At 42.3% G+C, this 26,147-nt stretch overlaps 1 protein-coding gene across 2 annotated transcripts in view; it reads left to right on the top strand.

The window, feature by feature from the left end:
- LOC137514641 (glyoxylate reductase/hydroxypyruvate reductase-like) overlaps positions 1–26,147 on the top strand; it is a 46,039-nt gene that overhangs the window by 5,267 nt on the left and 14,625 nt on the right. Inside the window, exons 2-6 of one of the 2 annotated variants that reach the window (XM_068234223.1) lie at positions 112–242; positions 2,250–2,322; positions 19,657–19,773; positions 23,830–23,918; positions 25,868–25,972. In XM_068234223.1, coding sequence (XP_068090324.1) covers positions 112–242; positions 2,250–2,322; positions 19,657–19,773; positions 23,830–23,918; positions 25,868–25,972 — 515 coding nt within the window. The remainder of the gene's footprint in view (positions 1–111; positions 243–2,249; positions 2,323–19,656; positions 19,774–23,829; positions 23,919–25,867; positions 25,973–26,147) is intronic. The other variant, XM_068234224.1, reaches the window with a different exon arrangement.

Here is a 26,147-nt window from a genome sequence, read left to right as displayed (position 1 = left end):
TACAGCAGTGTTTTCTCTCTGTAATGCTTTGCCTATAACATAACAGCATGTTAGGTATATTTCAATTTTCAACTTTCCATTAGCCAGTATGTTGGTTTATTTATTCTCCAGATGTGAAATTGAACAGTGGGATTCTGATGACCCAGTTCCACGCTCTGAACTTCTCAAGAAGGTTTCTGGCATTCAGGGCCTCTATTGCCTCTTAACTGAGAAGATTGACAAGGAGCTACTAGATGCAGCAGGTAGAATCCTTTAAAAGAAAGTTATACAACTGTTATTTTTCTCACATTTAGGAAGTATTAATAAGTCAGGGCCATTGAAATTGTTTGGAGACTATATTATAAGTAAGAATTTTTAAGATTTCAATATAAAGAAAGTAGTTTTTCATTTCGGTTTACAGCCAGCTTTGAATTTCTGAAACTGGCTGAAGCTGAAATTGCACTTCTTTGCAAGCCTGGAATCTGTACTCTACATGGACCATGGACTGCCTCAAAACTTCCCCTCTTGCAGCATTAACAAAGGCCTGCACAGTATAGGAGCTTGCTATTCATTTTCCACACTTGGATGATACAATACACTGACTGACAGCAAATGTGCTCCCATATCTCAGTCTGTAAAGGATCCTGTGGTATAATTAAGTTTTACATTTTTATTTTACGTGCTTATATGTGAGCATATATGAGGCTTCTGTCACATGGGAAGTTGAACTGTATACATGTTGGGCAGTTCAGCCTCCTTTCTGCCAGCCTTCTGGCATCTTCTGACTACAATTTAGTGCAACCAAATGGCATATTTTTTAACCCCATGCATATAAGCATGTGACACGAGGGCAGCAAAAAAACACATCATGGTGCATGTGAGTGCAGCCATGGCTACACTCGGGATGGGACTCAATGCAGTGGCCACTTTTCCACTGCCTATGCAATGCTCCAAATAGCACCAATCTGCAGCCATCATGCAGAGTGCACGAGCTTACACTCATTTATATACTGGCCCATGTCTTCTCTCCATCGCCATACTCTCCTTCCTGTCTCTTCTCTCCTTGGGCGTCTGTGTAAACACTAGAGGCCAAACACTAGAGACACCGTGGTACATACCTTATGTGACCACTAGAGGCCTCTAGTGGTTGACCTAGCATTTGTGACACATGCACCATGGGAGATGGGAGGCAGGAAGCAGAGCCTGACAGTGGAAAGAAGGCACCGGTGGACAGGTGAGCTTATGCTTTCACGGATTTGACTGATGTACCAAATTGATTGATGGAAATTGGTCAATCAGGAATCATTTTCAGTATTAAATTCTAGCAAATTATCCCGGATATCGATGGAAGTAAATTGATAAATGTATGGCCAACTTTATTGTTGCGTTAGTTGCTTTCTTACTATCACTAAAAAGTTTGCTGCTAAAACAACACTGTAACCTGCATGCATGCACTCACTGGAGAACCAGAACAAATCACTTGCTATATATGCAACAACTTGATTGTACTGGATCAGTGTCATATCAGCTTCATAATTGTCACCTATTATCACCTATTATATTCCCTGTGTTTTGTCCATGATGCAATGGATATTAAGTGTTAGGGTATCAGAGAAGAATTGTTTCAAACAGCCTTTCATGGCCAGTGGCAGTCAGACACATTCTCCTAGGAATTGTCTAAAAAAGATCCTGCTGTTGTCAGTCACTGTGCTCTTGATCTGTATTAGGGGCAATTATAAGTCACGGGTCCCGACAGCAAATGTTTCCCCATACATAAAGCATTCCCTCCTCTTCCTGTGACTATGATAAAGCCTTGACCTTAACACTTACCCTAAAACTTAGTAATCCTTGCTTACAATAACCCTCATAGTTACTCTAAACCTTTAACCTTTATAAGCCTGAACAATCCACTCACTCCAGGGCCCACTTACACTACACATATATTTCACTGTGGACCATGTATGTATAGTTACTGTATATTCTTGCTAGATGTGTGTGGGGGAAAGGGGGTTCTGTAACTAAGGCAGAAGCCTGGTTATCTTGGTGGAGCAGATCTAGAGAGGGTAGGGAGGGGGAGCTGGGGCCCCAGAACTGGCTCTGGATTATGGCTTCCCGACTCTGAGACTCCTAGCAGTCGCTATGGCTGCTATGATGATACGTACATCATTGCTTGTATGTATTCAGCATTTTCTATGAAAGCCTGGCAGGGGACTTCTTGTTATATCTTTACTACTATATAAGTATGAATTAACTATTTAAATTATCTACAGGTCCCAGCCTTAAAATAGTCAGCACAATGTCTGTGGGGTATGATCATTTATCACTGGATGAACTGAAAAAGCGGTAAGATATTACCAGTGTGGTACCTTTTAACATATTGAGATTGTTATGTAAATATAATGTTAGGAAACTAGATCCACAACACCCCCTTTCTTTCCCCAGCTTTATCATATTTTTTTACCTAACTCTGATGCTTTACCTGTATCCTGATCAAGAAACTCTTGTGGTTATTCCTTAATCAGAATGCTTATCAAGTAATATTAGTAAGTATAACACCAGGCACTTCAGATTCTATATTTCATTCAACAAATCTGACTGGTATTTATAAATCCTGATGCTGCAGTGGCTTTGTATTGCCCTATACAGTACAAAACCAATGCTGCTCACTTGCTGGCCACTGGCCAATTGTCACCCTCCTCCCCTCACTATAGATCATTACATGCTAGTTAGCTATAGCCAAAGCCATGCATCTGTATACTGTAGCTCCTGTTCCTGAAACTGGCACGCTAACGGTTTTGAAAGGCAAAAGTAATCTACCTGGTGTGTGAGGCTTATGCAGGGGCGTAACTAGAGGGGAGCAGCCCCTGCAATTGCAGGGGGGCCCAGAGCTGCAAGGGAGCCCCACCAACTACTTCACTTCCTCTAATAAAGGGGTCCATCCTTCAGATCAGATGTTTTGTGGCTACACTTATTATGGGTGTGAAGATTATGATGTTCACACCTGTTTTATGACCCTTGCATGATGGACCCCCAGACTGTGAGGGTCACTGGGGGTAGGAGAGGGTAAGGGTGTGAACATTAAGGGGGCTCCATCAAAGTTTTGCCGGAAGACTCCTTGATTTGAAGTTACGCCCCTGGTAAGACATTAGTATTTCCATATAACTACAACATTTGTAGAAATGATTCATAGTCCCTGTGAGTCAGGTTTGTGCTGGCAAGCAATATGCATGCTTTTTGCAATCCAAGTAATTGTATTAGTTATGGATGTAGTATAAATAAAATATACAACAGCGCTGCAAAACAATCAATAAAGTGCAGTTGAAACAAAACGCCCAGTTATTAACCCCCTTGCCGTTCCAATTGTGTCGGCAAGGGGGAGGCGCAGCACTTTTTTTTTTTAAATTCTTGTAGCGAGCCCAGGGCTCGCTATATGATAGCCGCTGAGCAGTGGCATCCCCCCACCCACTCCGATCGCCTCCGGCTGGGCTTCCCCAGTCGCCATGGCGACGGGGCGGGATGACGTCACCGATGTCATGGACGTCAGAGGGAATCCCCATCCACCCCTTAGCGCTGCCTGGCACTGATTGGCCAGGCTGCGCAAGGGGTCTGGAGGGGGGGTGGCGGGCGGGTAGTGGCGAATCGGCGGCGAGCGGCGGTGATCGAAATATGCACACAGCTAGCAAAGTGCTAGCTGCGTGCAATAAAAAATAATTATGCAAATCGGCCCAGCGGGGCCTGAGAAATCCTCCTGCGCAGGTTACCCCGAGGTGAGCTCGGGATAACCGGCAAGGAGGTTAAATACCCTCCACTGGTTTGCTATTGAAAAAAGATGTGTCCTCTCTCCAATTATGTATTCAACAGTGCACATCACCATCAGCTGCAACTTATAAATCAATATACAAAAGTCGGGTTATATGTTGCACAGTGATGGTGATGTGCTTTGTTAAATACATCACTGGTTTATGGTTGATGTGTTCGTGCCTTTTGTTTTTCTCAAAGTATCTGTTATTTATCTCTATGAAAAGATAGAAATAGCCAATAAAAGCTGATGAATAAGGAATATCATTTTACATGATGCTGGTACACTTTATGCAACATTGTGCACACACCTAGGACTGACATTACCACTGTATGAATATATATTCATACATATACACTATATTTTTTATATCTTTGTATCTTACTATCATACTTTTTACCTTTGGAATTTTACTCCAACCTCCATCTCCAACCCCTAAAAAAAGAAAGGTGAGAAGAGGGACCGCAATAACATAAAAGGTTTAAAAACCATTTAAAGGTAACCAGAGACGCCGGAATCGTAAAAAGAAAAAAAGATTTTATACATACCTGGGGCTTCCTCCAGCCCCATAAGCCTGCATCGCTCCCACGCCGCCATCCTCCGCTTCCTGGATCGCCAGTACCGGGTCCCGTCACTTCCGGCGGACGCGGCCAAATGTCCGCATGAGCAGGGGCTCCCTCCATACCCTTACGCGTGCGGCTGCGCAGTATGCAGCTGCACACGTACGGGTATGCCGGGAGCCCCTGTGATGCGGACAATTGTCCGCGTGCTGCCGCCGACTGGCCAAAACTACGGGACCCGGTACCGCCGGATACAGGAAGCGGAGGACGGCGGCGTGGGAGCGATCCGTGCGTATGGGGCTGGAGGAAGCCCCAGGTATGTATAAAATCTTCTTTCTGGGGCCTCTGGTTCCCTTTAAACTGTTTTTAAACTTTTTATATTATTGGGGCGCCTCCTCCCACTTATTCCAGTTGCTTCCCCTAGTTAGGAGGCCTCACTGCGATCTATATCCAATGTTGTTGTTTTTTTAATGGAGAGCAACCAACTACATTAAGAAGAAACTACGAGAGATCCTCTTGGAGATTCTCCACTTGCTTGTTACTATGGTTGCTTTTTAGCAACTTATTTTTGGAAGTAATATCCGATTGTTGTAAATATTACACTATATTGGTGCTCCTGGTTTTCTCTCTCTTCTCCCCTTCCCGGTTCCTGGAGTTCACCTTATGAAGTTCATACACTGGACACAGCCACTATGCCAAGCAAAAGGAGTATTTCTAAGTATTACATTTATCCCATGCTACCTCTGTACATGTGTGGGAAACTTGGTAACAGAATAGTAACTTAGAAATTAGGCACTTATTAATAGTGTCTGAGAGAATTGTTTGAGGGAAGAGTACCTTAGGCTAGGGCTTCCCAACCCTGTCCTAAAGCACCAGTTCCTGTTTCGCAGAAAACCACAAATATTCACAGTGGAGGTTATTAGTGTCTTAGCACAGTTGATTAAAGTGAACCTGTGGGGAACATCCAATCAACTACTTACTAAGGGGAGTGAGGCCTCTGGATCCTTAGATGCTTCCCAGGATCCTTCAGATGCTTCCCAAACCATCCACCAGACCTCCACTGTACAGGACCATCATGCACATTGCTACTTCACTCCTCTTCGTGCAGCCATGCTCGCGCAGTACAGCCATGCCTGTCCCTGAAGAGGAGTGCAGTCGTGAGCTTAGAATCCGACAAATTCTTGACTGATTATTTTGCGGGTCTGAGCTCAGCAACAGTGGACCAGAGGACACAGTGGGAAGTCTCTTCAGGATCCAGAAGCTTCATTCTTCTTAGGTAAGTATTTGACTTTTGACCAGAGGTTCACCTCTGGTACACTTTAACTACCTCTGCAGATCTCCACAACACATGCACAGTCAGCGGCGTAACTAGACATCACTGGGCGCCCCTGTGAATCTTTGGATGGCGCCCCCCATCCCCCTCGCTTTCTGCACAGGGAAACTGAGGACCAATGTGTTTTTCCCATGCAGATAAAAACACTTAGACTTAAAGGAAATGTCAGGCAATCTATGCTACCCCCAGATCTACTTACCTGGGGCTTCCTCCAGCCCCTTGCAGCCGACAAGTCCCTTGTCGCAGCTCTGCTCAAACTACATACATGCACACACAGTCGTATTATTTTACTACATGAGAGCACATACTATATGGAGGAACATTAATGTCATACTGAACATAAGATATAGTATTCACTGTAACTTTGGCAAAACATTCAGAATGAAGGACTGGTGGCTGATCAGGAATTCAGATATATGATTCCATCAGCTCCAATGGTACCGATAATATATCAAACTCCTAAAACTCACAAAAATCCAACAGAACCCCCCGGCCGCCCCATCATTAGCGGTATAGGATCGATCATGCACAGAATAGGAATTTATTTGGATACGTTCTTGCAACCTCTTGTGAGTGGGTTGCCACATGGCATGTATAAAAAAAGGGCGCCTGGAAAAAAGGGTGCGGGGTATAGCCGAAATTTTAAGTTTTAATGCAAAACCATATTTTTCTTTTAAAGGACTTACGAGGCCAAAATGTCTAAAAAAGCAAAGTACCTGTAAGCTGTTTAAATGCACGGAGGACGCCGTCCGCGCCCTCCGTGCAGTTCCGCCGGGTCCCCTTCCTGAGATCGCCCCCCGCGCCGACCCCGACCCCCCAGGCCGGGTCGGGCTCTCGTGCCGCTCTCAATATGGCCGCTTTCATTGGCCGCGGCTGCGCAGTCCGCCTGGCCGCGAGTGCGGCTGCGCAGCTCTACGGCCAACCCCTCCGATCCACGCTACAGTGCGTGGTTCGGGGGGTTGGCCGTAGAGCTGCGCAGCCGCACTCGCGGCCAGGCGGACTGCGCAGCCGCGGCCAATGGAAGCGGCCATATTGAGAGCGGCACGAGAGCCCGACCCGGCCTGGGGGGTCGGGGTCGGCGCGGGGGGCGATCTCAGGAAGGGGACCCGGCGGAACTGCACGGAGGGCGCGGACGGCGTCCTCCGTGCATTTAAACAGCTTACAGGTACTTTGCTTTTTTTAGACATTTTGGCCTCGTAAGTCCTTTAAGGGGTTGTAAATAAAAATGTTGTGCTAAATAGGTTAAATAAACGGAAATGAAATGGCAAAATACCGTCTATAACAACAAACGAATTCTTAAAAAAAAGTCAAATATCGTCTATAAGAAAAACGATATTTACACTTGTATTAAGCATAGCAATGCAATGGCAGGTTTTACAGATATTTTACTGTAATTATACCAAACTGTAGGCTCACACAGATCTCTCCCTATCCCTAACCCCTAGACCCCTCTTTGTTTAAATATATATAATTTAATAAATTGTATATATTGCATATATTGTGCTGTAACTATACCTAACCTTACTCTCACACAGAGCCCTCCCTGTACCTATCCCTAACCCCTAGGCCCCCCTTGGTGGTGCCTAACCCTAAGACCCCCCTGGTGGCGCCTAACCCTAACCACCCCCTGATTGCGTATATTATACAGTAACTATACCTAACCCTCCCTGTACCTATTCCTAACCCCTAGACCCCCCTGGTAATGCCTAAACCTAACCATCCCCACCGCACAAACACCCTAAACACATATAAACAATAATATATTTAATCCTTAAAATACTTCTCTACAAATGACATGAATAAAATAAATTTATATATTTGTAATAGAATAAATAGCTTTAAAATAGCCTTAAAATCACGTATACATTAATATTATAAATAGAGAAAAGTATATATAAATATATACAATACAATAGATAGCCTTACAAGCATTAGAAATCTTAAAATAACAGTAACATTAAAAGCAATATTTTAGTAACTATAATCAACGCATTATAAGTGTAAAAACAACCTTAAAATAACAGTAATATTAAAAGCGATATTTTAGTAACTATAATCAACGCATTATAAGTGTAAAAACAAAGGTAATACCAAAAGCGATGTATTTCTAATACAATAAGGTTGAAAACTGTATTTATGCGTTATACATATGAACAAAAAATATTAAATGATTAAAGAAGTGTAAACGAATATTTAGTTGTTATACTTTTGTAAGCGAAATTTTTAAACGAAAAAATAAGTAAAAACTGATATAAGCGAAATTTAAAAACGGAAAAAAATAAGTATAACACAAACTCAAAACGAACTTGTAAACAATATTTGTTATAAACCTTATTCTGTAAACGAAAACTTTTGTTAACACGATCCCTGTAACCGCTATTTCTCGGGCGCCCTTTTTTCCTGTCGGGCGCCTAATAGCCGATATTTTGCATTGCAGTCTATGGCGGTGCCCTTTTTGTCCACTATCCCTGTGCGCCCTTTTTTACTAGCACCTGCCACATGTACTAAGGAACACAAAACACACACTGCAGGTTCTACAGAAAGTGAATGTCGACGACAGTATGATAATTGGCACGGCCGATGTAAGTTCACTATATACAAATATCCCCCACCAGGGGGGTTAGTGTTATGATCATGTCTGCAGCGTTTATTGCTGGCTGCAGTGGTATTGTAACCCAAGCAGTTCTGATGTCATTACATGCATTTTCTTGCATAGTTTGGTTTGCACTTTAACTAGTTGCTGATTCCATCTGCAGTCACTCTGAAATTAATGACAGTTTAACATGCTCTTGTGTAAACAAACATTGTCTGCTGCAGTGGAGGGGCAGTCCCTTTCCTGCAGGCTGCATATCATTGTCTGCCTTTTCCTGCTATCAGCCTGTGATTAATTACCATTCACTTGTGTGGGAATCTGCAGGTCTGCTCCCATTGGATGACCTCAGTATAAAGAACTGCTTCCTGCAATGTCTCATGGGCTACCATAGTCTCAGATTCTATCTGTTACTCTGCTCGTGCCCCACCTCGTTCCTGGTCCGTGTGGACTGCGCTGACTCCTGCGAAGGGGTCAGCGAGTCCTCCTAGTTCTGCTCTTGTTCTAGAAGTTGTTACTTGCTTGTCTTGTGTCATATATTGGTTCATCGCCAATATATACGCATACTTGCGCATTTTGTTATTTTCCTTGAATTCGTGTTACGTTGATATATCAGTGTCGCTGATATATACGTACACGAACTGTTTATATCCTGTGTTCCGTTAGTCAGCGTTCCAGCACGCTGAGCTAGTTATCCTGTTCCTGGTCCTGTTTGTGGATTGCGTTCATCTCTGCGAAGAGATAGCGAATCCTTCTGAGTCCTGTTCCCTGTATTACTCCAGTCTTAGTCAGAGTTCCTGCTTATGTCATATATCGGTTCATTGCCGATATATACATATGTTAGTCAGACGTAACGAATAGTTTCATTGATAGCTGTAATTGTAATACGCTAGGAAAACATACTTATTGTGTATTTATCTGTGTTACGTTCATCTATCTTGATCCTGCTATTTCCTGTCTCTCCTGTCCTGTCTTTGTGAGGCACGCCATCGCCGCAACGCATTGGCTGCCTCATTCCAGTCTGTCTAGTTTTGGACGCTTGCTGTCGCTAAGTAATCGCTAGCTAGCAAGCGTTCATTCTGTCTACCTGTCCTGATCTCCTCAGTCCTGGTTTATGCGCTCAGCGCTACTTTGCGCTGAGACGTTATTACGAAAGTGTTGTTTGTGGCTGTTCGGATCTGCACCGGCTCTGTGCACCACAATCTCCTATTGGTCCTCTCCTCCACTAAACTGGGGATATCCTGATCCCTTGTGCTGGTGTGTGTACCTCCTTCACGTCAGCTTATGTGTTGTATGCTGACTGTGGAGATTACACCTCCAAGCTTAACATTATGGTAGCCCCATTACCAATCCCCATTGTGGGGGGGGGGGGTTCCCAGCAAAAATGACACTGTTTGTTATGGTTCCTTTAAGAAATTTGAGAAGCTCAATTCTGAAACAGAAAATGAGTTTTTTTTCTGAATGTACCAGGTTCCTGGCCAATCCCGAGCTCCAGGCTACTCCTGTTTCAACGTGGGCCCCCCAGCTAGTTTATGTTTTATTTAAGGGAAGATTGTTTCAGTGGGCCTACGATGTCTTGGATCATACCAATTTAAAAGAAAGACCACTGGAATTTCTAGCGTTTGTGATCCATAATTGGCTGCGCAAAACCGATTTGCCTAGCCCTTTTGATAAGCTCCTGGCAGCTTGTCAATCAGCTGCTCCTTCTACTGCCTACAAAAATAATCAGCAAGCAGATAATTGTTCTGATAACTTTTCTTCTGCTAAGGCAGCAGGGTCTAAAGCCAAACGTAAACGCTCCAAAAGAAAAGCGTTACAATCAGCGGAGTCGTTGCCCTTGGCGACTGCGCATCAGATCTGTAATGAGACTCCGCCAGTAGCAGATAATGAAATTCAGTCACCATTCAGGGGAGTCAAATGGACCTATGAAACTACTAATGAACTTTCATTGCTAGCCAGGGAAAATAAAAGTTCTTGTTTAAATGAATTATCTGAATATGATTATGAAGATATATTACAGAGTATTGAACAGATCAATTTATTCGTGCAGCAAGGGAAATTTGCATACACTACAGTTCAACACTTGCTACAGGTATTGGAGATCCTTAGGAATAAGAAATCGGCCAATCACCTGCTAATTGCACCCAATGTATGTTTCTGCCACTAACACATTTGCAAACTTTGATCAGCCGGAATGCTCAGCTGTTAAATATGCATGGGATCCTCCATTTGAGAAAGGAGAGATGGAAGCCCTGGTCTATGCATGGAAGAAAGATGCAAGTTCATTTTGTCAGTTTTACAGTGCAAAAAGTGAATTAGTATTGAATGCATGCATTAAGTCTGCCTATAACCTAATAAAAACTGGTGTGTGTGGGTATGACTTTGTGGCTCCATTGATCGATGTGTGGAGAATGATTCTGGACGATTTTTATGCGATTCAATCAGTTGATACCAGGGAAGACACACTGTCAAGTGGAGATTGTTCCACTTCCTCAGTTCCTGAGGACTCGCCTGCTTCAGCACCTTTGGCTGATTCAGCGAGTGATTCAGAGCTCCTTTTGTGTGAAATTGAAGTTCCTGTAATTCCACCCTGTACCATGGATAACTCAGTGTTACTTCCCAGTAAGACAGAAATTACTAATACTTCCTTAATCTTGCCCTGCACAAATTTCTCAGCAGAGGACCCAGAGGTCCTGCTGACTTCTGAGTCCAGCCTAGCCAGTACTCATGAGTCTTTGTTCAGTGAAACAGACACCAGAAAAATCTTGCCTGTCTCTGCAAACACTTCTGCAGAAATTACCTGTGTTAATAAAGTTCAACTCCTGTCTGATCCAGCAGATGCCAATAGATGCACTACATCAGTTTCTGAGTCCCAGAAATCCTGTCCAGAAATCTCAGAACCCCAGCATCTGAATTTTCCAATTTCACAATTGAATGGTGATTTAGATGCGCAAACATTGTGTTTTGATCTTCCTGTTTCTACACCTCACTCTAGTTTCATGAATAACTCAGAGCGTCTGCTATGTGAGTCCGAAATCGCAGAATTATTACCGTGTTCAGAAAATGTTCCAGTGAACTTGCCCTGTACCATGAATTGTGCAGTAGATCTCTCCAATGAAACTCAGGTCACAGAATCATTATGCTGTCCAGCAGGTGCTTCCATGGTTTTGCCCTGCAGTGTGGACTGTTCGGTGATCCTGTCCAGTGAAGCTGTGGTCACAGAGTCTTATGCTTCACCCAGTACTTTGGATACTTCAAACCCTCTAGCAGAACAGTCTGAGGCACTGCTTACCTCAGTTGGTGTTGCAGTAATATTCACTTGTCTAGCAGCTGTTTTGGAATTACAGTCTGCTCTAATAAAACTTGATGAATTTCTGCCCAGCGAAGCAGAAGCCATTGAAATATTGTCCTCGTCAGCAAGTGTGTTAGATACCTTGCCCTGTACACAGTCTGATTTAACCAATGTTGTTGAGTCCCTCTCCAGTGTTGTAACAGCCGAGGAACTCCAGCCCTGTCCTTTGAATGTTTCAAAAGTCTTGCCCTGTAACATGGATAATTCTGACTCGCTGGAAAAAATAATAGAAATCTCAGAATTTCAGTCCGGGTTAATGAGTGTTTCTGAAACCCAGCCCTGTATCCTGGAAAATTCTGGTTCTCTGGCCGGTGTGGCAGAAGTTCCTGAGTCCCCTTCCTGTCCAGTGAGTTACTCAGTTTTGCCTAGTTCTGTGGGGATTGCTGCACTACTGACTTGTTTTGCAGCCCTTCATGAGCTCCAATCCAGTGTATTTGATGAGTCTCTGTCTAGTCCAGAAGAAGTTATGGGAACCCTGTCTAGTTCGGTGCATACATCAGAAGATTTGTCCTGTCCTGTAAATGCCCCTGAACATGATTTGTTAATAACTTTGCTGGAATCAGAGACATCTAAGTCTGATCCTGCATTTTTTAGTGAGAATCCAGTAACTGTGAAGTCTAGTCATGATGATTTTTTTTTGCCCAGTTCTGGTTTCGGTCCTACCTTGACTGACTTTGAGGTTTGCAGTTCCTTGACATGCCCAGAAGTTTCTCTTGTGCCGGTGTGCCCAGATGTGCTTCGTATGCCAGAGTGCCCAAGTGTGTCTGTGTTGGCGTGCTCACACGCTTCCCTAGTGGAGACATGTTCTGATGTTGCCGGTTGGCCTGCATGCCCGGAGATGGTTCTGGTCCCTAAAAACCCTGATCTTGATGTTTGTCCTTGTGACCCTGACTCTAGAGTTGCCCTGGGTTCCATAGGGGTTCTTGATGGTTCTCCATGTGAGCCTAAGGGGCGTTCTGACCTGTGGGGATCTCTTTGGAGCTTCCAAGTGTTCTGGGAGATCTCTGAGGAAACTTGTCCTGGTACCTTGGACTGGTTCAACGGTGGGTTTTGTGTTGGTGGGGACAGTTCCGGTGGGCATTGCAAAGGCTTTGGCGTTTTTGGACAGTCCCGGGAAGGCGGTGGGTATCGCTCAGAGAGTTTCTGGGGGCTTTTCTCTGGAAGTCGTGGTTCTGATGGGTATCACACTGAGGCTTGTGGTGCTGACGGGCATGGTTCTGTAGGTTCTGGTTCTGATGGGTCCAGTCTTGTGGGGACTAATTCTGGAATTTGGTCTTGCCGGGCTGTCCCGGTCATCATGAATTATCAGTCAGATTGTTTTGTTGGGAATTTCAGTTTCGAAAAGCGTCTGGTATCCGCTTTTAAGGGGGGGGGGTAATGTTATGATCATGTCTGCAGCGTTTATTGCTGGCTGCAGTGGTATTGTAACCCAAGCAGTTCTGATGTCATTACATGCATTTTCTTGCATAGTTTGGTTTGCACTTAAACTAGTTGCTGATTCCATCTGCAGTCACTCTGAAATTAATGACAGTTTAACATGCTCTTGTGTAAACAAACATTGTCTGCTGCAGTGGAGGGGCAGTCCCTTTCCTGCAGGCTGCATATCATTGTCTGCCTTTTCCTGCTATCAGCCTGTGATTAATTACCATTCACTTGTGTGGGAATCTGCAGGTCTGCTCCCATTGGATGACCTCAGTATAAAGAACTGCTTCCTGCAATGTCTCATGGGCTACCATAGTCTCAGATTCTATCTGTTACTCTGCTCGTGCCCCACCTCGTTCCTGGTCCGTGTGGACTGCGCTGACTCCTGCGAAGGGGTCAGCGAGTCCTCCTAGTTCTGCTCTTGTTCTAGAAGTTGTTACTTGCTTGTCTTGTGTCATATATTGGTTCATCGCCAATATATACGCATACTTGCGCATTTTGTTATTTTCCTTGAATTCGTGTTACGTTGATATATCAGTGTCGCTGATATATACGTACACGAACTGTTTATATCCTGTGTTCCGTTAGTCAGCGTTCCAGCACGCTGAGCTAGTTATCCTGTTCCTGGTCCTGTTTGTGGATTGCGTTCATCTCTGCGAAGAGATAGCGAATCCTTCTGAGTCCTGTTCCCTGTATTACTCCAGTCTTAGTCAGAGTTCCTGCTTATGTCATATATCGGTTCATTGCCGATATATACATATGTTAGTCAGACGTTACGAATAGTTTCATTGATAGCTGTAATTGTAATACGCTAGGAAAACATACTTATTGTGTATTTATCTGTGTTACGTTCATCTATCTTGATCCGCCTATTTCCTGTCTCTCCTGTCCTGTCTTTGTGAGGCACGCCATCGCCGCAACGCATTGGCTGCCTCATTCCAGTCTGTCTAGTTTTGGACGCTTGCTGTCGCTAAGTAATCGCTAGCTAGCAAGCGTTCATTCTGTCTACCTGTCCTGATCTCCTCAGTCCTGGTTTATGCGCTCAGCGCTACTTTGCGCTGAGACGTTATTATGAAAGTGTTGTTTGTGGCTGTTCGGATCTGCACCGGCTCTGTGCACCACAATCTCCTATTGGAGTCAGTCCTCTCCTCCACTAAACTGGGGATATCCTGATCCCTTGTGCTGGTGTGTGTACCTCCTTCACGTCAGCTTATGTGTTGTATGCTGACTGTGGAGATTACACCTCCAAGCTTAACAGTTAGAGGCAGCACGATACTATACTTTATGGGGAGAGGTGGTAAACTACAAGATAAACAAATTGAATCTGTGATGAAACTCTTGAATTTTGCGTTAACCAAGAATTATTTTTGGTATAAGGGCGAGTATTATGTACAACGCTTCGGCTACACGATGGTGGCATCGTTTGTTCCATCTCTGGCTTATCTTTATATGGCCCGATGGGAATAAAAAGCAATATCTATGGGAGGGTCTAATATAATATTATGGTGGCGATTTATAGATGACCTGCTAATATTATGGAGGGGGCAGGAATCATCCTTTCATGAATTTATAGGGGAAGCAAATAATATCGAACAGATTATCAAACTGACATTGATTTGAACATATTTGTGGAGGGACAGGCACTAAAGAGAGATTGCTATTTCAAACAAATGGATCGCAACGGATTCATACCAATGACTAGTTGCCACCACCCATTATGGCTTAGAGGGATCCCAAAGGGCCAGATGATCCGCATTCGTAGAAACTGTACTAATATAGAACAATATGATTTACAGGTTGAGTTTTTAAAAAATCGGTTTCTACAGAAGGGGTATGACCAGAAATCGTTGGAGAGAACAATGGAGTAAGTACAGGGGATGGACAGGAATTTGTTGGTTAATGGGAATCAAGTTAGTAGACAGAGGGATGGGGAGATACATTTCATTAGTGAATTTTCTTTACAGCATAGAAAGGAAGAAAAAAATTGTAAAAAAAAAAAAACATTGGCCAAACCTCATGTGTGACAATATGCTAGCAAGAGCACTGCCTCACAAACCTTCTTTTGTATATAAAAGGGCACCCAACTTAAGGGACAGTTTGGTCCCTAGCTGTGTAGAGCCTCCCAGGAGATAGGGGGACAACATGTGGCAGAAACCTGGTTTTTATCCTTGAAAGAACTGCCAGGGATGTGGATTGAACGCAGATCATCATAAGACTAAGTTGTGTCTGGACAGCGGTAGGAGAACAGAGGCGCCAGCAGGATAAAAGAAGATAAAAACTTTAAAATTTGCTGGGAGAAAGTGGTGGACTTACCTCCATAAAGCAGACACGAAAGACTGTCTGAATAGTAGCAATCACATTTATTAAATAGTACCCAAAAAAAGTGCTACGCGTTTCGCAGGCCCAGCCCGCTTCATCAGGCAATAAACGTGGGGACAAAACAGAATTTCGGCAATAGCAGGTGTAGCACCTCAAGTTGTGTCTGGAGTCATTTGCAACCAAACGTCAGTATAAAATTAGATAATTCCTTTCTTGTGCAACCAAATATGTAGTTTATGTTATATGGTGTGGGTATCAATATGTGGGTAGAACCACAAGAGTACTGAAGGACCGCATCGATGAGCACATACATAAAGCAAACAAGGGGCACGAGAATCATAGTGTGTCAGCACATTTTAAAAAAACAACATAATTGTGCTCCTATGTCTATGCATTTTTGTGCAATTGAAAAACTTGAACCACAATGGAGAGGTTGTAATAAGGTGCGTGAGCTATCGAAAATGGAAACACGTTGGATCTATAATCTTAGCACTATAACACCAGAAGGTCTAAATATTGAGATCGATCTAAACTGTTTCATTTCTATTGATTAATAGTGTATTAATTGGTGGTAGATGGATAATGATTGTACATGTGGGGATAGGTCTCTCTGTTCGGTTGCAGTTAGTAACACATCCACAGGATGGTAGTGTAGTGGGTTGATGAGGTAAGATTGAGGGCTTAATAGCATGAATGGAGTATTCAGATAGAAGTGTAATGGGCTAATTAGAGAGCAGTGCATTAGGTTGTTAAGCTGCTATGAGTGTAAATGGGTGATTCAGACAGTATTGCAGTACGAACTAAGCCCTATGTTAAATGGGTGATTCAGATACTAATGCACTATGAAATAAGTTTTACGTAATTTCTTTAGGCATGGGGGGTAAGGACAGATAGATGGCCCAACGTTATGCATAGAGTGTTGGGTTTTGATATTTTTATGGATAAATGAGATAGAGATTATTATTGGGCAAAGTAGATAGCGATGTGTGCAAGAAGGTTGTGAATTTTTGGACTATTTAGACAGCATGTATTATGAATTAAGTACGCTGTGTGGCCTCATTTTGGGGTTAATTAGACCATGAGGCAGGATTAACTACACAGTGAATATTATGCAGCTAGTTGTGGGTTTGTGTGCAATTCAGACTGTAATGCGGTACGAACTATAGATTAATTATATAGTGAGTGTCATGTAGTTGGGTGTGGGTTGGTGGGTAATTTAGACCGTATTGCGGTACGAAATAAGCATGCTATATAGATCTTCCACATTATTTTGCAGCAGGAGGTAGCAATATGGGTTTACGGTCTATTTTGTTAGTAATGCAGCATGATTAAACACAATGCGAGCTGCATTTTGGGTATGGCACCATTTGGAGGTTGGGTGATGGTGCGTTGTGAACAGGGTATGGCTCTTGGTATGCAATACGTGTTATAAGGTAGTTAATACCTACCTCTGTAGACAGTGTGTGGTGTTTATTTACATGTATGGCCGGGATGCAGGTATTGTATGCAAATTTATGCAGAGAATACTGCCTCTGGTACAATGTATGGTTATGTTAGGTCCAAGCGCGATATATTTCTTGGAGACCGAATTGACTATTTATGTACAATAGGGGTGGCAGGTGGGATGGGTGCATTCTGTATGTCGTGGAGTCCAGCTGATTTTATGTTTTAATATTTTTATTTTATTTGGTTTTATATGTAAACGGAGCCTGTCCACCTCCCACCACACCCTGGAAAGAAATTATCCGGTGAGCAGGGGATGAAAGGGGGGTTGTGTCAATCCCCTCACTCATGGTGGTAGTTATTCCCTCGCACAGTGTGTGTTTTGCACAAGGGTGAACTGTGGAGGCAGTACTCACTATGAGAGCATACCTCTCACTGTGTTTTTATTTTTAAGGTCATTCAATTTGAATTGTGTTATGATCATGTCTGCAGCGTTTATTGCTGGCTGCAGTGGTATTGTAACCCAAGCAGTTCTGATGTCATTACATGCATTTTCTTGCATAGTTTGGTTTGCACTTGAACTAGTTGCTGATTCCATCTGCAGTCACTCTGAAATTAATGACAGTTTGACATGCTCTTGTGTAAACAAACATTGTCTGCTGCAGTGGAGGGGCAGTCCCTTTCCTGCAGGCTGCATATCATTGTCTGCCTTTTCCTGCTATCAGCCTGTGATTAATTACCATTCACTTGTGTGGGAATCTGCAGGTCTGCTCCCATTGGATGACCTCAGTATAAAGAACTGCTTCCTGCAATGTCTCATGGGCTACCATAGTCTCAGATTGTATCTGTTACTCTGCTCGTGCCCCACCTCGTTCCTGGTCCGTGTGGACTGCGCTGACTCCTGCGAAGGGGTCAGCGAGTCCTCCTAGTTCTGCTCTTGTTCTAGAAGTTGCTACTTGCTTGTCTTGTGTCATATATTGGTTCATCGCCAATATATACGCATACTTGCGCATTTTGTTATTTTCCTTGTATTTGTGTTACGTTGATATATCAGTGTCACTGATATATACGTACACGAACTGTTTATTTCCTGTGTTCAGTTAGTCAGTTTTCCAGCACGTTTTGGTAGTTTGCGCGTACCGTGAACACCCGTGCTGAGCTAGTTATCCTGTTCCTGGTCCTGTTTGTGGATTGCGTTCATCTCTGCGAAGAGATAGCGAATCCTTCTGAGTCCTGTTCCCTGTATTACTCCAGTCCTAGTCAGCGTTCCTGCTTATGTCATATATCGGTTCATTGCCGATATATACATATGTTAGTCAGACCTTACAAAGAGTTTCATTGATAGCTGTAATTGTAATACGCTAGGAAAACATACTTATTGTATATTTATCTGTGTTACGTTCATCTGTCTCGATCCTGCTATTTTCTGACTATCCTGTCCTGTCTTTGTGAGGCACGCCATCGCCGCAACGCATTGGCTGCCTCATTCCAGTCTGTCTGGTTTTGGACGCTTGCTGTCGCTAAGTAGCCGCTAGCTAGCAAGCGTTCATTCTGTCTACTTATTCTGATCTCCTCAGTCCTGGTTTATGCGCTCAGCGCTACTTTGCGCTGAGACGTTATTACGAAAGTATTGTTTGTGGCTGTTCGGATCTGCACCGGCTCTGTGCGCCACAATCTCCTATTGGAGTCAGTCCTCTCCTCCACTAAACTGGGGATATCCTGATCCCTTGTGCTGGTGTGTGTACCTCCTTCACGTCAGCTTATGTGTTGTATGCTGACTGTGGAGATTACACCTCCAAGCTTAACAAATTGCCTGTGTATGGACGTCTGGCGTGGCTAACCTGTTTGAAAACATTCAGAATTTCACTGATTGATACTGTTATTACAGGATCTTGGACTCAGTATGAGACAACAAGCTCTCAATGAGGCAGCAACAGTCAGACATCAGTCTTACCCACTCCACTGTGTCCGTAATCAGACACCATAAGGTCACTAGCCTGTGTGTGATAAGAATCTAGGAATCTCTTCTGAGGGAAGGTCTACAACTTTTTTTCAACCTGTGACTCCTTTGTTTGTAACGTTGTACATGAAGTCATCAGAACTTTGCTGCAGCGTGAGACAGATGTTTTTTATGAACCCTAGGGAGCAGGGACAGTGTACACATTCCAAAGTGTGTATGATTCCTTATCTGTGTGGTGGACACAAGCAGTCAATATAACAATGGTACGAGAGCAGAATACGTTTTCTCTCCATGCCCTTAGTTGTCAGTCTCTCAAACTTTCCCCCCACTGGGCCCTGCAGCTTCTGGGTCCCCCTGCAGAGGCATCTCTTGCAGGGTCTATTGTTACGCCCCTGTGCACAATGGTTCTGGAGGACAGGGGCGGGAAAGCTCTGCCTTAGGCATGCTGTGTTGCACACAACAGTCAATAAGGTACCACCATGATTACTTCTGCATTATTACTTCTGAGGATACTACTTGAACTAATTCTTACCTCAGTTTCTTAAAGGGAACCTTAACTGAGAAGGATATGGATTTGTCATTTTAAAATAATACCAGTTGCCTGACTCTCCTGCTGATCCTGTGTCTCTAATACTTTTAGCCACAGCCCCTCAACAAGCATGCAGATCAGGTGCTCTGACTGAAGTCAGACTGGATTAGCTGCATGCCTGTTTCAGGGTTGTGATTCAGCCACTTCTGCAGCCAGAGAGATCAGCAGGACAGCCAAGCAACTGGTATTGTTTAATTACATCCATATCCCTCTCAATTTAGGTTTCCTTTAAATAAGAGACGGTAAATATGTCCCACTGGTCTTGTTGATTCTATTAAAATATTGTTACCTGTACCATTTTGTTTACCAGAGGGATCAGAGTTGGCTTTACACCTGATGTATTAACAGAAGCTGTGGCTGAGCTCACTGTGGCACTTCTATTGGCAACATCTCGAAGACTGATTGAAGCTGTGGATGAAGCAAGAAGGTAATGGGGGAAACTTGACCAAGCAATGCCCAAGTTTTATTGCAGCAAAAGCTGGTTGATTTTCCTTAGGCATGTAATTTATGTTATCCAAACATTGCTGACTGTTTAGATACAAAAGAGATTGTGGCACAAGTATCGTGGGATGCAGTAAAACATTTTTAAAAATTGTGACAAAAAGTTGCCTGCCCACTGCTAGTTACAAATACACATTTTGACCTATGTATTTGAAAGAAGGATGCCTTGTTACAGAGGTCATGTAATTAATGCTAACAGCAAATAGATACTTGTGCATATTGTGCAGCTTTTTAATGGCGCCATGATTTCTATGGCCCTATAGAGTTAAAGGGAACTTGAAGCGAGAAGTATATGGAAGTTGCGAAATGTATTTCCTTTTAAACAATACCAGTTGCCTGGCAGCCCTGCTGATCTATTTTTGATCTAGTATTGTCTGAATCACACCAGAATCAAGCATGCAGCTAATCTTGTTATATTTAACAAAACGTCAGAAACACCTGATCTGTTGAATGCTTTTTCAGGGTCTATAAAAGTATCAGAGGCAAAGGATCATCAGGATAGCCACGCAACTGGTATTGTTTAAAGGGAAATAAATATGGCAGCCTCTGTATCTCTCTCACTTCAAGTGTCCTTTAAAGGAGACCAACAATCTTTAGCTGTATAACCAACACAGTTCTCACTATTAAGAATAAAGAAGGCGGTACCACAGAGGTGTGATAAGTTCATCAAATAACTGCATTAACCCTGAGCACGCTGCTTTTAACTAAAACATTTATTGCTATTTCTGTATTTGAAAACAGAGGTTGCCTTCAGTTTAGGAATTTGCTTACTAATGTACAAATGCCAGGAAGTGGAAGTCCTGCTAGCCAATGAAAGCCAATAGCTGCTAATCAATTAGCTGGCAGCTGATTAATTATCCCAGCTGTCAGGCATCCGTTTGGTAGACAGTGGCTTTAATTATCCCACACGACTTACACTTCCTGAGTCAGTGGAGAATTGCTTCTTAGGAGGATCTTCCACATCCCTGCAAATAATACGTTTGCCAACTGTGTTAAAGTGATCCCTTGTGCATCTGTGTAGAGCTATACATGGATAGTTAAAGTGACCCTGAGCAGTGCCAGCAAAAGGAACGTGCCTGGGGCTTCCTCCAGCCCCCTGTAGCCCATGAGGTCCCCTGGCATCTTTTTCTTCTCTTGCGCGGTACCGCTGGTGGATATGGTAATCCGGCATTTGCACTTACCTTTTGATGCCTTTCCACAAAGATGAGCTGGCCCTACATCACACATATTCAAATCAATGCTTGAAGGAAGAGGACCGGCACCGTTGTCTTGAAATAGCTCTTTTTTAGTATGCCATCATATAGCAACGTTTCAAAGTGTATAGCTCCTTTTTCAAGCAAGGCTATATGTGGTCTGACATCAAACAGACAAATTGACAGTCTTATATAGTCCACTGTGTTAAACAGCATCTAATCACAGCATTGTATTCAAACTGACCAATCACAGTAAGATTCACATTGAAGGACCTGATGGGGAACTTATGCTGCTACACACTGATAGGTCGCCAAACCTGTGACACACATCCTCTCCGTACGCGTCAGATGCGTACAAAAATACACATGCGCCACCCAAAGCTAATGACGCAACAATTCCCCACCCGGCTGACCTGATAGGGAACTGTATGTGCGTCAAACTAGTGATGATCCAGGGTGCTGCCGGATCGACCGAGGCACGTCGCAACAAATTCTGGGTGTTGCTGTGCTCCGTTATGTTCTTTATTGGATTTCTACAGCACATTACGTGAGCACCCACCATATAAGTCCAGGATGGAGGAAGCTAATCTGGATGCACTTACCTTTTCTTACTCGCCAGAGGAAGCTTCAAGGATTGTTTCACAAATATCTGGTGAAGTTTTGTTCCTCAACATGGCTGATGAAAAGACTATCAAAAAGCAGATTCTGAGAGTGGCCAAAGCACATATCAACCTAGAGCTGAATGCCAAAACTTTGGTATAATATCGCAGACTGGGACGTATACCACGAGGCATGTGATCCAACGTATCGCCGATAATGTTCCCAAGTGATCAAAAGTTCTGTCACACATGGAGCTTAATATGGAACAAGGCGTTGTTTGATGCTATGTTGCTCACTTTACAGGAAGAATTACCGAAACTAACTAAACAGCAAATAGATTTGAAAGCGAAATTACAAAAACTTATCTCTGCGGAGGCATACCAAATATTTTCGCATGAATTGATGACTCATCTTGAAACACATCAAAAAAAATTGAAGCAATCAAACAGGAAAAATTTCACCATGATGAATATGCTTACACCTCCGGTTATATCTATAATTGGCAGAGACCGGCACATAAGCCAAGACCCAAACCGTGACGTGGACCGAAGGGACCTCGTGATCCTAATGCAAAGGGTGGTGCTTCCCAAGATTCTTCAGATTTTTCGAGCTCATCCCAGGGAACAATGTCCGTCAATCCCTCCAGCAGCATAAGTTCCCCATCAGGTCCTTCAATGTGAATCTTACTGTGATTGGTCAGTTTGAATACAATGCTGTGATTGGATGCTGTTTAAAACAGTGGACTATATAAAGGTGCCCATACATTAGAACGAGTATGGGCAGATTCGACCAAGAGACAAATTTATCTCTAATGGAATATCTGCACCTGGCCATAAGGCCATGCACACCCAGACATGCATTCACATGACCTCACCTGCAAAGTTGCTGACAACCTAATAATAGGTTAAATCCTGCTTTTATGTAAATAAAGAAATCTAAAAATAAACAATAAAGGTTGGGCAGAAAACGTTTCACAAGTACAGCTAAAAAAGTAACAAAAAACATTTTTCATTGCCTCGTCTTATTAGGGTTTATATCATAAAGTGAAGCAGGCAACTGCACAGAAAATGCTGTCTTTCTTTCCTTCTCTGTCACATTTCAACAACACATCCCTAACAGCAGAGAAATTTAAGTATCGTGTTTCCCAAATCTAAGTTCAGTTCTTGATTTTGGGCCTATTTCCACTATCATATTGCATTCTGCATCTGTTTTTCTGGGTGCGGATTTCCAGGTTGTATCCGCGAATGTTAGCGTGGAAATCCGTATGCGGTCATCAATCATTGTATGGGAAGCGGATGCATGCCGCAGAAATCTGCAGCATGTAATCCATATTTTTTCTGCATTGCACCGCAATGGCAAATTTGCATTCAATGGAAATGACTCTATTGACATGCATTGGTTACAGTTTCATTGAGAATATTCGCATTACGAATTTGCACTTAGTGGAATTGGCCCCTTTAGATCAAGAGGAAGGGTCACTTTAAAAAGACATCACGATTTGTTATTTAAAAAAAAAAAACACAAACTTGAAACGACATGGCAATTAACTTTTTCTCCTGATTTTTCTCCTAGGAGATACGTTTTTACCTTGCATTTAAAATAACTTTACAGCATTTTCCAATTTAAAAAGTACCAAAAAGTAGTTAAAAAACTACTATAAAAATTATTTTTAGTTTGTTCTTGCTTGCTGGTAATTTAAAATGCATTTTATTTGCAAATAGTGAAAATATCACCTAGGAGAAAACTCAGGTGAAAAGGCAATTGCATATGGGCCCCTGTGCCTATCTACCAGTAGAAACAGCTTTTTGATCAGAACTATTATGTTTTGAATAGAGAAGGCACTTTCCAAAGCTGATAGGACAACAATACTCTGGGGAGTAAAACTGAAGCTAGCGTAATGACTTACTCAAACGACTTTTTACAGTGCCTGCAGTTGAGGTTTTCTAAAATCCTTTAATAAACGTAAATAGAGTCTATCACTGGAACTCCTTTGAAAAAAAGCCAATTCTGCCACCCTAATCTATTTGGATACACTTGTTCACGGTAAATATGGCAGCCTCCATATTCCTCTTGCTTCAGGTATCTTTTAAAGTGGATGCTGTAGGGAACGGCTTTATATTTGTGCAGGTTTTTTACTAATCCATGTTTTGTGAAACAATCTCCACAACTCATAATTTTGTCATTCTCAGTGGTGGATGGGGCACATGGAAGCCTTTGTGGATGTGTGGAAGTGGGCTTTCTGGAAGTACAGTGGGTATTCTTGGCTTGGGCAGGATAGGTGAGTAGCAAAATCGTGAAGGCAAAATGTAATTTACTTTATTCAAGTTATTTTCTTCTTTTTATTGCTGGATAAATATTAAAGTAGCTTTGATATTGTGTACACAGTCACCAGACTATGACGAAAATGTGCTAAGTCCTGCGAAGTAATAATGTTAGATGCCGCCTGCATTTTTGAATGAGACAGTATTATTGTGGAATATATGTAATATCTGTAATGTACAGGCATAACTTTACCTATAGAAGACTGACTGATGTGAGCTTAGTAGCGTTATATAAACTATGTAATTTTGTACATAAGCTTGGATAAAATGTATTTCTTTATAGACTGGAAGCCTGTTTTTAATAAAAAAAAAAAGTATAATGTACTTCAATATACAGTATCACATTGCTAAAACAGGAAGTAATTGTAGATGATTACTTTCAGCAGGTATTCAAAAAGAAAAAACACAACAATGTATCACTTCAAAACAGTGGGTGGAGTCATGCAAATCATTTCTTTTTGCTCTTGTGGCCAGACTTGCTTTTAGGATCATTGAATTCTCACATATCTATACCACTTGCATACAACTGTTTTAGAGTCTCTGAAAATCATCAGTGCATGGTATGGAAATGTATGACTTAAGCCCATGCTTGTGGGAGGTATAATACTGGGTACCTAGTTAAGTTATGGAGAACCATCTAAATTTTGTTATGTGAACATGAATAACCTGGCAGAAATGCCACTGCAGCTCTTAACCTCACCATTGATTTCTCAGAGAGGAGGTAAGTTTACTGTTACCTCCTCTATTTTTAAATGGGATTTTAACAATTTTATTTCACTTTGGCGCCTCTACATCATGTACATTAATTAAGAAAGAGCTTTGGACCTATTGCACCCACAGCATTATAAATAGAAAATACAACAATACTATATAGCTAAACCTCACTCAATTTTTGACAAGTGGTTTGCTGCACCAAAATCAGGCTATCACAATCTTAGCAAACACAAATGCAAATGTATGCAATTTTTCAGCGATTTTGCTTGTGTTAGTGATTCTGGGAGCCTGTGCAGCAGTTGTCCCAGCATGCAACAAGATGCTGCCAGATCACTTGCCTCTGCTGAATGCTAAGGAGGGGGAGGGCTTCAGCTTGTAAGTAGTTAATGTTTATAATTTAAAAAATAACATTTCATATTAAAATGTAATCTTGAATATTGCACAAGGCGTTTTAGTTTGGATCCATTTTAGGCAAATGTTTTAAAGGAATACTATTAAAGCAAGTGTTCTAAAATGACAATGTACAAATAATGTCTAAGTAGCTGTGTAAACATTTTCCTACTTTTCATGTTAAATATCAGAGGCACAAGTTTAATTCATTATGTGTAGGATTTAGCTCTATTGGGACAAATCATTCTCAAAAGGGGTGTCTGCTTCAATGCACAGCCAGTGTTGTTGTTTTTTTTTTTTGCATATCAGACTACAGAGTATTTTTCTCTGAAAGCAAAAAAAAAAGTATGAAAAGCTGTGGTGTCATAGACAATTAAAAATGTTTATAACAAGTTGCATTTCCTCTGCTCTCTGCAGACAGTTCAGTCAGAGACACAGGACACAGGCAGCTGCAGCTACTGAGAGCTTTCTCTCACACACAGGGTTAACAGATGCACTGTGAGGGAATTCCCCCTCCCCTTATGTTACACTCTGCTGTCAGATTTGAGCAGGCTTGCCATCAGTTAAGAGTGAAAAGAATTTGATACAGTTAACAAAGGAGATAAGCAAGTGAAATATATACATCATTATTTACCAGCACTTCAGGAACTCTCTCAATCCCAGTTTAAAAAAACATGTTAATCGATAGTGTTCCTTTAAGCAAATTATGTTATTAATGTTTTGTATGCTACTGATATAGAATGCTACCATGAATACATTTTTAGTAGGCTATATTTCTAAAACAATTGTCATATCCATTAAGGTGAAGCCATTGTGAACCGTCTGAAGCCATTTGGTGTCAAGAGTTTCATTTACAATGATGTTGCACCAAGGGATGATTTGGCAGCAAAGATACATGCCACATTTGGTAAGTGTTCATTCTGTATTAGTTCCTATTTGAAAGGACACTGAATAAATAATGTTGTTGTTCTTGTGTGAAAATGAAATTTTCCATTAATATCACATATTCAATCTATCAACCCTGAAATCAAACAACTGTGAAATTTAGGGGGCTATTCCATAATGATATGGGTCACTATACC

The sequence above is a fragment of the Hyperolius riggenbachi genome, chromosome 1, assembly GCF_040937935.1.
Source record: "Hyperolius riggenbachi isolate aHypRig1 chromosome 1, aHypRig1.pri, whole genome shotgun sequence".
Classification (NCBI taxonomy): domain Eukaryota; kingdom Metazoa; phylum Chordata; class Amphibia; order Anura; family Hyperoliidae; genus Hyperolius; species Hyperolius riggenbachi.
The sequence above is the reverse complement of the archived record's forward strand: the minus strand, read 5'-3'. Positions and strand labels throughout refer to the sequence as shown.